Genomic DNA, 12935 nt, shown 5'->3' with positions numbered 1-12935 from the left:
CAAAACGTTCAGAGACCAAAGTGTGGCTTCTGATTGGCTGCAGGAAGCTCCTGCAGCCAATCAGAAGCCATGGAAGCCCTGTCGGAAGTTCACAAAAATAGTTCACAAACCGGAACAGTCACTACTGGAAGAAAACCATGGAGAATAGTAGTGATAAGGAACTATGATAAGGACTTGATTCTGTAATTAAACCAGAGTTCTCCAGTTCAGATGTAGCAGACAACTATGGCTTAACACAAGACAAGAATGAAGCACCAAAGATGTCAGATGACCGAGGGGGAGGCGGGTAAGAGAGGAATGCTCAACCCCAACCATGGTTTATAAAGCTGGGAAGTAGTGGCCAAACCCCTTTGCATCCTGGCTTTTCCTATGACAAGGGATAATTATAACAAGCGGACTTTCCAAGGTTCCAATCAGAAAAACTTCACAAGCAGAATTAGCTTGTCTTCCTGACACAATGTCACTTTCGGAGAGCAGGAAGGAAATTCAACATTCAATTCCCTAGGGTACTCCTTAATGCTTAAAAAATGAAGAAACAATACAGTGGTGCCTCGCAAGACGAAAAGAATCCGTTCCGCGAGTTTCTTCGTCTAGCGGTTCTTTCGTCTTGCGAAGCAACCCTATTAGCGGATTAGCGCTATTAGCGGTTTAGCGGCTATTAGCAGCTATTAAAGGCTTAAGGGATTAGCGGATTAGCTGCTAAAAGGCTATTAGCAGCTTAGTGCCTTAGAAAAAGGGGGTGGGGAGCGGAAAAAAATCGCAAGAATCGCAAGACGTTTTCGTCTTGCGAAGCAAGCCCATAGAGAAATTCGTCCTGCGAAGTGCATTGAAAAACGGAAAACCCTTTCGTCTAGCGGGTTTTCTGTCTTGCGAGGCATTCATCTTGCGGGGCACCACTGTATTTTTAAAAAAACGGATAAGATTTGGAAAACAAAATAATAGGTTGGGATGGCACACACATCAAAATACAGTTCAATTTCCATTAACATCATTTTGATACACACTGGTTACAGGAAATAAGGGAAGGAATAATGTTTAATTTATTTCATCTCATTGGGAAGATCAATAAAGACAGTCTTGATATGGATATTTGCCCATGCAGATAAGAAATCATTAAATCAAATTTATACAACTTTAGCCTAGTTCCAGATTACTTTTTCTGGGAAGAAACTTGTTGCATGATACGTAAAAGACTAGCAAATGTATTGGGGCATAAAACTTTGTGGACTGGATCTCACTTTGTTAAATATTTTTTGGGAAATCCCCTTAGCTTTTCCATGTCTTTTCTATGCCTTTTCTCACACGTCTTTTATCTAAGCAGCTATCCAGGTAACATGTTTCAAGATCCAGTATGTTCTCACACTCAAATGACTAATCTGAGCCATATGTTTGCTGATGTAGCTAAAACATGCTAGAATATCATGCAGGAAAAACAGCACTGAGGGAATTCATCCACACTTCTGCCTGTCCCATGCCTAGAAAGCACGGGTCTGAGCAGTTTCCACCTTGTCCCACTCCTTTCCCAGGGAAAAACAGCTCTTTAGTGCTAAATCAGTGCAAACATCAATCTGGAAAAAACTGTAATTGCTGTTTGCTCCATCTGAGTGCTAAAGAGTGTTTTCTTTCCCAGGGGAAATGAGTAGGACCAGAGGAAGTGTGCATGAGCCCTGTCTCAATGACTTCTGAAACGACCTCATTTTTCTTTGACTTTGCAAAATAAGACTATTCATATGGCTTTCTAAGCTCCAGAAAGTTTAGAATCCTCCATTTAAGTGCATTTTAATACAGTTACAGACAGAGTTACAACAAAACGTATTCACAGTCCTACAGAATTTATATCACATATGCTTCATTCTTAAAATCATGAGATTTTAGAAATGACAAAATCAACAAAAGTATTATTCCTGGCCACCTGTTTTGTGGTGGATGCCATATTTTTACCAGTTCTGCTATGGTTCGTCATAAAAGATGCATTTCCTCTATTGTTGTCTCACAAATGTGGCCGCATGCATATACAACAATAGGAAAAATACATTTATTTATTTTTTGCTGTGAGAGTTCAGTGCAGCAAAACACTGTCAATAAAATGACATACCCTTCCTTCAAGGCTTGCAACAACAGAAACGGACCCCCGTAGGTTTCCGTCATACATGCTCACCTCAAAGTAGGCATCTTGTGAATTTTATTGAACATACGATCCAATCGCTTTAAGATGAGGATTAAGGCAGGCCTCACTGCCTCGGCCGTCCAGTCAGTGATGGGCAGCATCTCCATGATGTATCGCCGGAGCCCACGGCTCTCCATCGTCTGGGTGTCGTAAGGTGCCAGCTTCAGAAGGGAATGTGCAATTTCTGCCAACCTAAAATTACTGCTCGTTAAGAGGGAAATCTCAGATTCTACCAAGTGAGCCCCTTTGTAGAGAGCCACAACCACTGCACAGTGGGAAAATAAACCCCATTCAAAAGAACGTTAAGTGATCTAAGAACACAACTTCCAGCACACTTGAGGCTCACAGTGAGCCAGAAGTGGGTCACCATTTTGGCCCTGTGGGTTACAGGTGGGGATGGGGTGGTGGTGGAGGGGAACAAGCCCAAAGGCATGACCAGAACCTGCCTTGCCAATACAGATTAACACAGAGACATTAGCACTCAGTTACACATGTGTGCACATACCCCACATGGGTGGATAGAAACACAGGGAGGAGCCTCCCTGAGAACGCATAGCACCATTGAATTTGTGCTTCCCAAGCCTAACTGTTTGTGGTTGGGGGGTACAATTGAAGTGGGGAGATAAAAGCACGGGACAGCGATCCTTACCAACTCACAGAAGATCACTACCCTCCCCCATGCTACCTACCCCCCAGAGCCCAGTTGATGGGCAGTAGTGAAAAATGAGTGGAGCTCTCTAAGGTTTGGTGGGCTGCAGAGAATGGCTGTGGGCAATGGGCTGGCCACCACTGCAACCCTCCATGGCAAAACTAAAGGAACATAAAAACTCAAGAGACTTAAACCTATGAGTGCACCATCAGTTTCACTTTGCTCCAGACAATGTCTGAGTGGCTCAGCAAGAAAATGTCCTATGCATGTCTTTCTATCATTTTTCGTAACAAGTTTCAAAACAGCCTCAGCTCAGTTTTAGTTCTTGATATTCATAAAGACTAAAGTAAGTGAAGCTGTTAAAATACACAGACCAAACTTTCATGAAGCTGCAATCACTGAGAGAACTTGCTTTTAAAATGTTTACATGAGGAACCTCAACCACAATAGAAGCAGCTATTTGTTTCCACAGCCAAGGTAAGTATTACACTAATTCAACTGGAGACACAACTTAAAAAATCATAAATCAATGGCATATATTGAGTAACAATGTATCAGCAGGTCATGAAGAAAGTGAGAAACCTCTTGAACTCCATCCTGTAGATGTAAAAACAGCTATAAAGCAACCACATGTAGGATCCAAAAATGCACAGATCAACTACCCAAGGATTACAAGTAACAAGGTCAAGGGCTCTCTTCTCCTGATATTACAAATAAGTGCTAAACATGGATGCCAGATTTGATGGAGATATAGATAGCTATATAAACTAAAATATGCACCAGCTGTTTGCCTGAAATTGTAAGCCCTTTGCCATGAGCTGCAATTAAAAAAAGAAGCCTCTAAATAATCATAGTTTCCTATTTCATCCAAAATGGAAACCTATGGTTAACAGCGTCAGAAAAAGCCAGAATATTAAAATATAGTTTGCACTTGATGTATTAACAACCTGGCTTGTTGCAACGCTAGTATACAATTTCCTACTTCAGACAACAGCGGACACTAAGGTTAATTAGTAGTTTCCTTCTTTTATTATGGGTCACATGACAGAAGGGGCAAATAGGTTCTGTGCACAAGCAGGAGGCTTGTGTACATATTTAGGCTTAATAAACTGAGCTATGATAACCTGTTATTTCTGATAAATACATCTTACTAATTCCACATGGTTTCTCCTTTTGAACTACCAACTCTAGCTGAGCTTTTAATGCTAAATGTTTCTTGTAAATTTCCATCCACAGGTTCAAATCCTGCCCCCGGAACAAAAGACGACAAGCCTGCTCCTTCTTCTGCATGGCTATACTGCCTCCCTTTAATCTTCCCTTCTCTAGGCTAACCCAGAACTCAACACCATACTTTAGGTGGGGATAACGGTTTCAGCTAAAGCAATACAAGGTGCTTGCAATTTAACAAGTCTGGGTGTAACACAAAGCCAAACTATGGCCTAGCTGCAGGTTGTGCAGCAGCCGCAGGACCAAGGGATGAGCAACGCACACACACGTTTATGCTTAGACATGATTTGGTTTATGCATGAGCTTGTCTGTTGTCAAAAGCTTTAGGATTCCCCATAAAGGTGTTGTGATAACATTAAATAAAGCTCCTGCAATATATTACCATATATGCTTCAACAGTTTGATATATGTTTTACATATTTCATATATACTGTACATATTTCAGACATATACTTAATGTGTTATTAAAATAATACCTCATATGAGACTTAACATCCAGCAGCTCTAAGGAAGTCACTCTGGGCTCTCCAGCTAGGTTCTGCAAAATCTTCAGCCTGGGGCCACAGTGTTTATAGAACTCAGTACAGATGTTCAACAGGGACTCACGGGGTCTCCTGAACTCCTCCCTAGCAATGCGTTCATCTAGCTCCTCGCGCTGAATGCCTTGGCCTTCCTCCAGCAAGTGAAGGTTTTCCCTGAGGGGAAAGATGCAGAATATGACGGTGCAAACAGAGAAAATGCACTGATAAAATAAAAGATTGTAACGAACTCCTCCTTTTGAACCCATGAAAATCATGGCTTGGCAATCGACAGAAAATGAAGAGTGAGCAGCTAGGGAGACTAGATAGAGATAAAAAGTCTATTGTCGATTTCCCCTTGTAGCAAATTGTTGACATTGGAACCCAGGGAGAGAGAAAACTGCAGAGGTGTTCATCACAAATGCTAAGGAGATTGGGTGGCAAACATACAGTACCTGATAAAGTGCAGTTTGGCTCCTTGATCTGGGTATCTAGAAATACAGAGGGAAAATGGTATAAGGGAAAAGATCGAGGACCTTAAATACACTTTGGACCCCTTCAGACAATGCTCCCACTGCATGTGGTGAGCATGCCTTCCCTCCCAACATACTTATTCTGCTTTTGACCCCACCTGACATCCATGCATGGGTGTAACACTTCAATGGAGTTGTCTGTGCATGAACTCCAATCCATAAATGCTCTGCCTCTGTGCCCAACGGGTGTTCTAAACTCAGAATACCCCATCAAGTGCAGAGGCAAGCCTTCACCTTAGAGGTGATGGGGGCAGGTGGAGAGGTATTGGATTGCTTTGGTTCAGTGCCCAACAGGTGCTCTGAGCACCTGCAGTGGTTGTTCCTGAACAGTGCTCAGGCAAAGCAGCCAGCCTTCAGCCAAGAGCAGAGGTGGGTGGCAGAGGCATGGAAGATCGCATCTGCACCCAATGGATGCTCTGAGTTTGAATGCTCTTAGGCACAGAGGGAAGCCCACATGACTCAGCCTCCTGTCTTCAGCTTAATGCAGAAGGGGAGAGGGAGAGGCACATTGGCTTGCCTCTGCCTGGAGCTCCAGCCTGAGGTCCATCTTGCTCAGTAGAACTTAGATCCCCTCTTGTCATTGGGAGGGACGTGGGGTGGGTAGGATTACTGGACCCTATGTATGTTGTGTGTGTATACAGTTTCATGGGGAAACAAGGAACCTCCTCTACACACACATGCATTCTAGCTCTGCTCTCCTGGTGCTGTAAACAGATAACAACACATAATTGTCTTCTCTTTCATGTTGTGCTTGCAAGTTTCCTGTGAGTATTGGGCAGGCTACTGCTGGAAACAAAAGAAATTGGGAAAGATGGGCCTTTGGCTTGATCCAGCAAGGCAATTCTTACGTTCTTCTCCCAAAGCCATAGTCCCAAACTCCATGTTTCCCCATGAAACTATGTGCACACGCATACAATATCATCAGGAACGTTAGGAACTGGAGCTTGGATCAGCAAGTCATAGGACAGCCCCAGTTAATTACCTAGTATTTGTTCCAGACGACATAGTATGGTTAGCAGTAGTGGTTCCTTTATGGCCTTGATCACAGCGACTCATCTGAGGGGCAGTCATTGGCCTGTTTAATGGGGAAAAAAGGCAGGGTCAAAAACTAATATCCTGGTGACAATTTTTGCATTTACCACAGAAATGTGAATTTTTATCACCCAAATGCTGTGATCAAGGTCCAGTATTTGCTTTTGACCTCAAGTTTTTCACCTAAACAGATTTTGCTAATTAAATATTGAAATAAAACACCCCACACTTTTTGTATCATATTTGAAGATTGTGCTGATCTGAATTCTCCTTTGGCAATTCAAATCAGTCCTCATGAAAGAACACCTATCAACTTTTACAACAGGGACTAACATGAAATAATGTTCTTGTGTTCTTCACTTCCTACGTTCTCCATGGTCACAGTCACAAAAGTGGAGCAGCTCACCTGGTAAGAACTTCTACACTGTACAAGAGCGCTTGTAAGGATGTAGCAAGAGCAGCTGTAGCAGCAATCTCCTCTCGAGCCGCTGTCACTGTCTCCACTTGGGAAGTTTGCCTCTTAAGCCTCTGCAGGTAACAGGGAACCAGGGCTTCAAGGACCATCAGCATCTGAAGACTGAGCCCATGTGCATCACGTGAGGATGAAATCAAGCAAACCAAGGGTGCACCCAAGCATACAGAATTCTAATAATTTGAACAAGCATATAACTTGCTCCCTGCTTCTTCGGACAGCACTGACGGGCTTGGATAGCTTCCTTGGAGCAATATTTTGAGTTTAACATTTTAATAATTAAAGAAATTATGATTATAGTATTAATAATTAAACAAATGTTTAATTGAATAAAAATGCACTGCACTGTTAAAAAGTAGGCAGCCTACCTGAAACAATCAGGGTAGGTGCTAAGAGTAAAATGTCAGCTCTAAAAAATGTTTCACAATCCAACAAGAGGAGCCATGTGCATATGTAGGGTGCTATGTCATGTTTACTGAAGTAGAGCAAGCAGTGCACAAGCACAATCCTAGGCATATGGTCTTCAAAGCAACTGACAGTCTGAGAAGCAAACACAACTTCAACTCCTGAACAGCTCTTCTATTCCATAGAAATATGCACACCATTTAAAAACTTTTTTAAAAGGCAACTTTGGAAAAGGTTTAAATCATACACAGGGCCATAATTTGCCCATATTACACTTTTTTAAAAAGGAGACATACAGTGGTACCTTGGTTTTTGAACAGCTTAGTTCACAAACAACGTGGAATTCGTACACCGCAAAAACGGTAATAGGTGTTCTGGTTTGAAAAACTTTTTTTGGATCCAAACGTGCTCCAAACTTCCATTTTGAGTGCCACACTTCTGTTGCCTGCTCTCTGGCCGCCTGGCCTGGCCTTCCCTGACTCAGTGCTGGGGTCACGGCGGCTGCAGGCAACATCCGGAATTGGAGGTGGGAGTGGTGGATGCTGCAGTGGCGGCAAAGGTGGAGGAGGGACCCAGCACCGGGCGGCAAGCGAGCGGGCAAGGGATGTCGCCACCCCCCAGGGCTGGGTCCCTCCGCCACCATTGCCACTGCAGCATCAACCGCCCGCTCCTCCAGTACCAGGTGTCACCCATGGCCGCTGCTCCAGGCCCCAGAGCAATGCTAAGCGGCTAGGCCCCAGCAGTGACTGCTGCCGCTTCCCCTCACGGGGCGTGGGGCGGCACAGGCAGGATGCAGATGCTGCCGCTGCAGGATGAGTTCTTCAGTGAGGAGAACGTGCCCAAGTGGTGGAGGCTGCTCATGCCAGCCCTGGAGAAGGTGCTGGATGGGGAGGGGAGGGATCCAGAAGGGCTGGGGGGGGGGAGCAGCTTTAGGGGGGAGAAAGGGCTGGCGGGAGGGGGGGGAGAGAAGCCGACTGGCTCCTCAGAGGTTTTTTTGGCCTTTCCTCCCCCCCCTTGAACTCCCCCTTCATGCACCTGGTGCACACTCCTCATCCCTCCAATGACAATGGGTAGATCACTGCCAGTTTTTGATACTGGGTAGTAGATTGCAGCCTGGTTTATTGCTTTCATTTTATGGATCAATGGTCTTGCTAGATAGTAAAAGTAATGTTAAATTGCTGTTTTAGGGGTTGTTTTTAAAAGTCTGGAACGGATTAATCCATTTTGCATTACTTTCTATGGGAAAGTACGCCTTGGTTTTGGAACGGACTTCCGGAATGGATTAAGTTTGGGAATCAAGGTACCACTCTCTCTCTTTCTGCTAGGCTCATGCCATCAGAGTTTTATTTGCAAATGCACTCAAACTCCAACCCCAAAACATAGGTTACCTTCTGAATGACTCAGGGGCATATGCAACAACTGTTACACATAACTTTATGGCCTCGCTGATGGAAAAAGTCAGATCCTCGTTGCCGTAGCAGAAATCTGTAAAGGGGGGGGGGGAGTAGATTATAAATTCTGTGAAATGGGGGTGACGCAATAAGGAGGAGAGATCTATTCAACAAATCAACAGCAGCCCAGTAAATTGATTACTGAACTGTAATCCGATATTCTGTGGGCTTAGCCACCCGCTCACCATGATTTCTTAGGCAAGTAATTCTCTTTCTATTGCAGATCTTGATTTGTATAATAGGATTTATCCCTGAAGGTTTTTTTATGATGATAATAATGGCACAAGAGTAAATTTGACCTACAATGAACTTTAGCAGTAGGTTTGGTTATTAACCTAAATATATTGCAGCTGGTATTGGCTGGTTAGTTAGCACATAAGTTAGCAAAATTAAATACACCCACCCACAACAGACTTTTGGCCTTAGCAATCTCCTTAGCACTGCCAGGGCAAGATGCTGCCGCAGTGAGATCAGAGCAAACAAATCCTCCCTTCCCTGCTCACTTCCTTCCTGCTAACAGTGATGGCTCCTAGGCACCATGTCCGATGTTGCATACTTCTCAGCTATCCTACTTTGAGCAGGACACCCCAGAATTACAGAAGTTATCCAGACTTCTGATTGGATCCCAGGTTGTCCTATTTTGGCTCCTGCACTCTGGTGCAAGTTAGCTGGCTCCCATTCAGACATTGTTGGACTCTCCCATCAGCTCCAGCAAGCAGTGCTAATGGTCGGGCATGATGGCAGCTGGAGCCCAACAACATATGGAGGTTCACAAGTTCTCCATCCCTGTGCAAAATGGTTTGGAAAAGGTTTGTCAGTCGGAATTGTCATGGCAGCTGAAACTGTGCATGTTCAGAAGCACTTCAGCTGCTGAACAACAGTTCAGCAAGGAAACTGTTTTCTCACAAGGAAAATGCCAGCCCTTCCACTAGGCAAACTGAAGCAACTGCCTCAGGAGGTGGGCAGGGGCGGTGGCATATTGAGCCCTTGGGCCCACCACTGGTTGCCAACAAGTCCTGCTGCTGCTGCCCACCGAACAGCAAGACCTCTTGTATCCAGCTCCTGCCTTGCTCTGAGTAGGCCCTCAGAACAAGACACTTTTCCTGGAGTGACTATGAAATCACCTGTGCCACTGCTGCAGCGATGCTTACTTTTAGAGTTAAGGAGGCAGGGGGTTGAGAATGTAGATGCTTGAAAGAAGCCTCACTGTGCTTCAGGAGGACAGGCAGGTGTTTGCTATTATGGGAGAGTTTGTGTGTATTGCAATGGGCAGGTCTTGGGAGTCTGCCCAAAACAAAGGTTGGATGAATGGACAAATTGTGGCAGACAATAACTATTGTATTTTTAATGCTTTATAAACAGTTTTGTGTACTGCCTTGGACTGCCAAAAGGCCATCTATAAATAATTATATAAATAATGTCCTTCATGCTGATAAAGTGGGGTGAACACATTGGCATTTTAAACCTAAATAAATAATAAGAGTTGAAGCTGAAGTATGTTCAAAAGTTAACAGAAAAGACATATTTATTTCATAAAAAAGCTAATTCAAAGAAACTTTGGAATACCTAATGATTTTAGAGGCTTTTCTGCTTTCACTAGTTCCAGAATGTCCAGGTTGTCAGGAGTGTCTCCTTCTAAGGACTGCAGCAGATCAAACAGGCACTGAGCCGATACGCCTTTGCTGGGTGCATTGTTTGTTGCATCCTGCATTTCAAAAAATAAATGTAATTCTGATTTTCAGGTTCCATTTACATTTTGTTACACTTACAGATGGAAGTAGCATCATATGTATATAGTGAGATGTTTTACAAAAATTCTACTAGCTTGAATCCAGTACTACAGGGTGATTGTATGTTACTTGTGGAAAATGGAGATCCCGCCCCCCCCCCCAGGTGGTCTAAACTTCTGAGAGATATACTGAACAACACTTTCCTGTGAAAGATCAGGAAGTCAGTTCCATGAGCCCCACAGCACTGTCAGGATCAGACTGGGATTGGTAGGCCCAAGCAGAGGAGGAGGAAGAACAGACAGAGAGACGGCTGAACTGTGGGAACCTGGGTTGAAGGAGGGCAGATTACCTTTTCCGCCCCAACTTCAGCCATTTCGCAGGAGAAGCGGGGATGCCAGATCATGCTTTGTGAGAGCCTCAATGGAAGTTGGGGAGGGCTTTGATCAGCCAATATGGGATGCTGAACAGGAGGTGGCAGCAACCGAACAGGAGACTGAACAGGAAGATGCAGCCCTGTCACCTAGAATTAGGTGCTGCATTTGTATATGGGAGCAGGAACCCCTCCCCCCACCCCACCCCGCAATGGAACATGCGCTTGCAAGCTTGACATTCCCACAAGATGAGAGAGTTTTGCAAGTGCGTGCACCATGAGTCATCTTTAAAATCTTGTAGGGAGGGGAAAGTTGTTGGGAATCCATTTGTACTCACAGGAAACTCCAAGAGAGGAGCCACACTGGCAAACAATTGTAGTACAAAGGGCTTACGATGTAGAATGTAAAATTGACGGCAGGCAAACTCAATTGCTTGACGGAGCTGTGGGTTGCTTTCGTAGTCAGCATATACCTGGACAGAGAGAAAACACTAAAGGTACTATTTGATTGATAGGCATGATGACCCATTGCAAAGTCACACTCTAAAGTTCCACATTTCACTGTTCCTCCTGTTTATTAGATGGATGGATGGACAGACAATTTGGATTTCATATTTCTCTACAAAGCCACGACAATGTGGCTCGTGTCCTTAAATCATGTGAAGAACTGAAACGCTATGTTCTGAAGTGACCAAGTGCAAGGAGCAGATAAGGCCAGTGCAAGAAGCAAAATCAGCACCCTCTCTCCACATCAAGGAGCTCCAAGGCAAGTTTAACATAACAGGACTTTCCAGCTTGATCAGGGCCCTTCACAGTTGCAGAATTGACTTCATGGCTAGTTCAGGCCTGTTCATTTCTCTCTGGTGAGAGACTCACCTGAAGCATAGTGGGGAGAATCCACTGGTACCCACTGAGAGAGAAGAGGTGGTTGAAATGTACGGCTGTGTTGATGACAGTGGCAGCATATTGCCTCAACAGGGCACTGTCCTCAGGGTGCAGGATCAGGGCTCCATTGAATACGTTGAGGAAGAGCATAATTTCATCCCCCCAGGGAAATTCACTAGGCATCCCAAGAAACATCTCCTCTAGCAGTTTAATCCAGAGGCTTTTCTGAAGGGTGTCAAGGCCAAATAGCTCCTTTCCAGCTATAAGAACAAGGTGAGCAACATGAGTTTCAAACACAGCAGCTTGCCTCAAAGATGAATAAACACCTGACATTCCAAGGAAAATCTCCACTGTGAACCATTGCCTCTGCAGATATGCTGACGGCGGGTGGGGAAATGTAGTGGCTGCTTTGTTTGCATATTAGATAATCAAACACACCACTAGATCCTTTAACTTACATCTTTCTGATCTGAAAATAACCTTGTTATATTATAATAAATATTAATGTTATCAATTGGCATTTTAGTGTACTCAGTCAGCAAAACAGAGCTACTGGAGTTGCAGCCAAAGGCTTTCTCCTTGTAGTACCTTGTGGATCACTGAAGAGTGAGAACTCAGCATCAATGGCGCTGCGAGGGAAAGAGGGCAAGCGGAGAAGGTCTTCTTGCAACAGAGACACATGAGACTGTTTGTGAGCAACGGGGATCTTCTGGGTCAGAGAAATGAGGAACAGAACCCGACCCACTTCTTCAAGCTTGCGTGTGAACACCTGGTAAAACAGCCAAAGAAAGAGTCTGAAATTGTGCATGCACACATAAAATGTATACATTGACACAGGAACACTAGTGTCCAAAAACACACCCACAATTAGGTCTTGAATCTGACACCTAGTTAACAGATGCTTTGCTCCACTTATACCCCTAGCCTAAAGCAAGTAATAATAGATGCACAGCTATTGGCAGGGGGACAGAATACCTGTTTCTGAATGAGTTCTTGGCCCCTTTCTGGGTTCATGTGTACCAAATTCAACTGGGGAGATACTGATCTTCGAAATGGATAAATATCACGGACATAGGTCTGAAGTGGAATGGGGGGGGGAAAAGAAATATATTTTACCAATAAAATAATGCAATTTTAATCACAGCAGTAATAATGAATGTTCTTTAGTAGTAGCTGAATGCTGTGCTATCTGTGGTTACTCATCTAATGTCTGTGCATTAAAAACAACAACAACACCTAGGTGAATCATCCATGTTTCTGACTCTAAAACTGGATGAATGCTCTTTACTCCAAAATTTTAAAATTGCAAGACAAAATATTTCTTGTAACACATCTTTTTCCAAGATGGTGCAATCTACATAGAAAAGCACAGTTGTCAATAGCAATGAAGGGGACGCGGGTGGCGCTGTGGGTTAAACCACAGAGCCTAGGACTTGACGATCAGAAGGTCGGCGGTTCGAATCCCCGCGAGGGGGTGAGCTCTCGTTCCTCAGTCC

At 44.1% G+C, this 12935-nt stretch overlaps 1 protein-coding gene across 12 annotated transcripts in view; it reads right to left on the bottom strand.

The window, feature by feature from the left end:
* The window catches only part of UNC80 (unc-80 homolog, NALCN channel complex subunit), a 160537-nt gene that overhangs the window by 26581 nt on the left and 121021 nt on the right, over positions 1-12935 (bottom strand). For all 12 annotated transcript variants that reach the window (XM_083399560.1, XM_083399566.1, XM_083399568.1 and 9 more), the window contains 11 exons: positions 12415-12516; positions 12028-12208; positions 11431-11699; positions 10893-11027; positions 10021-10159; positions 8392-8488; positions 6533-6703; positions 6077-6169; positions 5017-5052; positions 4520-4738; positions 2159-2359 (listed from right to left, as the gene is read on the bottom strand). In XM_083399560.1, the coding sequence (XP_083255686.1) occupies positions 2159-2359; positions 4520-4738; positions 5017-5052; positions 6077-6169; positions 6533-6703; positions 8392-8488; positions 10021-10159; positions 10893-11027; positions 11431-11699; positions 12028-12208; positions 12415-12516 (1643 nt within the window). The remainder of the gene's footprint in view (positions 1-2158; positions 2360-4519; positions 4739-5016; positions 5053-6076; positions 6170-6532; positions 6704-8391; positions 8489-10020; positions 10160-10892; positions 11028-11430; positions 11700-12027; positions 12209-12414; positions 12517-12935) is intronic.

The sequence above is a fragment of the Podarcis tiliguerta genome (genome assembly GCF_965153285.1).
Source record: "Podarcis tiliguerta genome assembly, chromosome: 1".
NCBI lineage: Eukaryota > Metazoa > Chordata > Lepidosauria > Squamata > Lacertidae > Podarcis > Podarcis tiliguerta.
The sequence above is the reverse complement of the archived record's forward strand: the minus strand, read 5'-3'. Positions and strand labels throughout refer to the sequence as shown.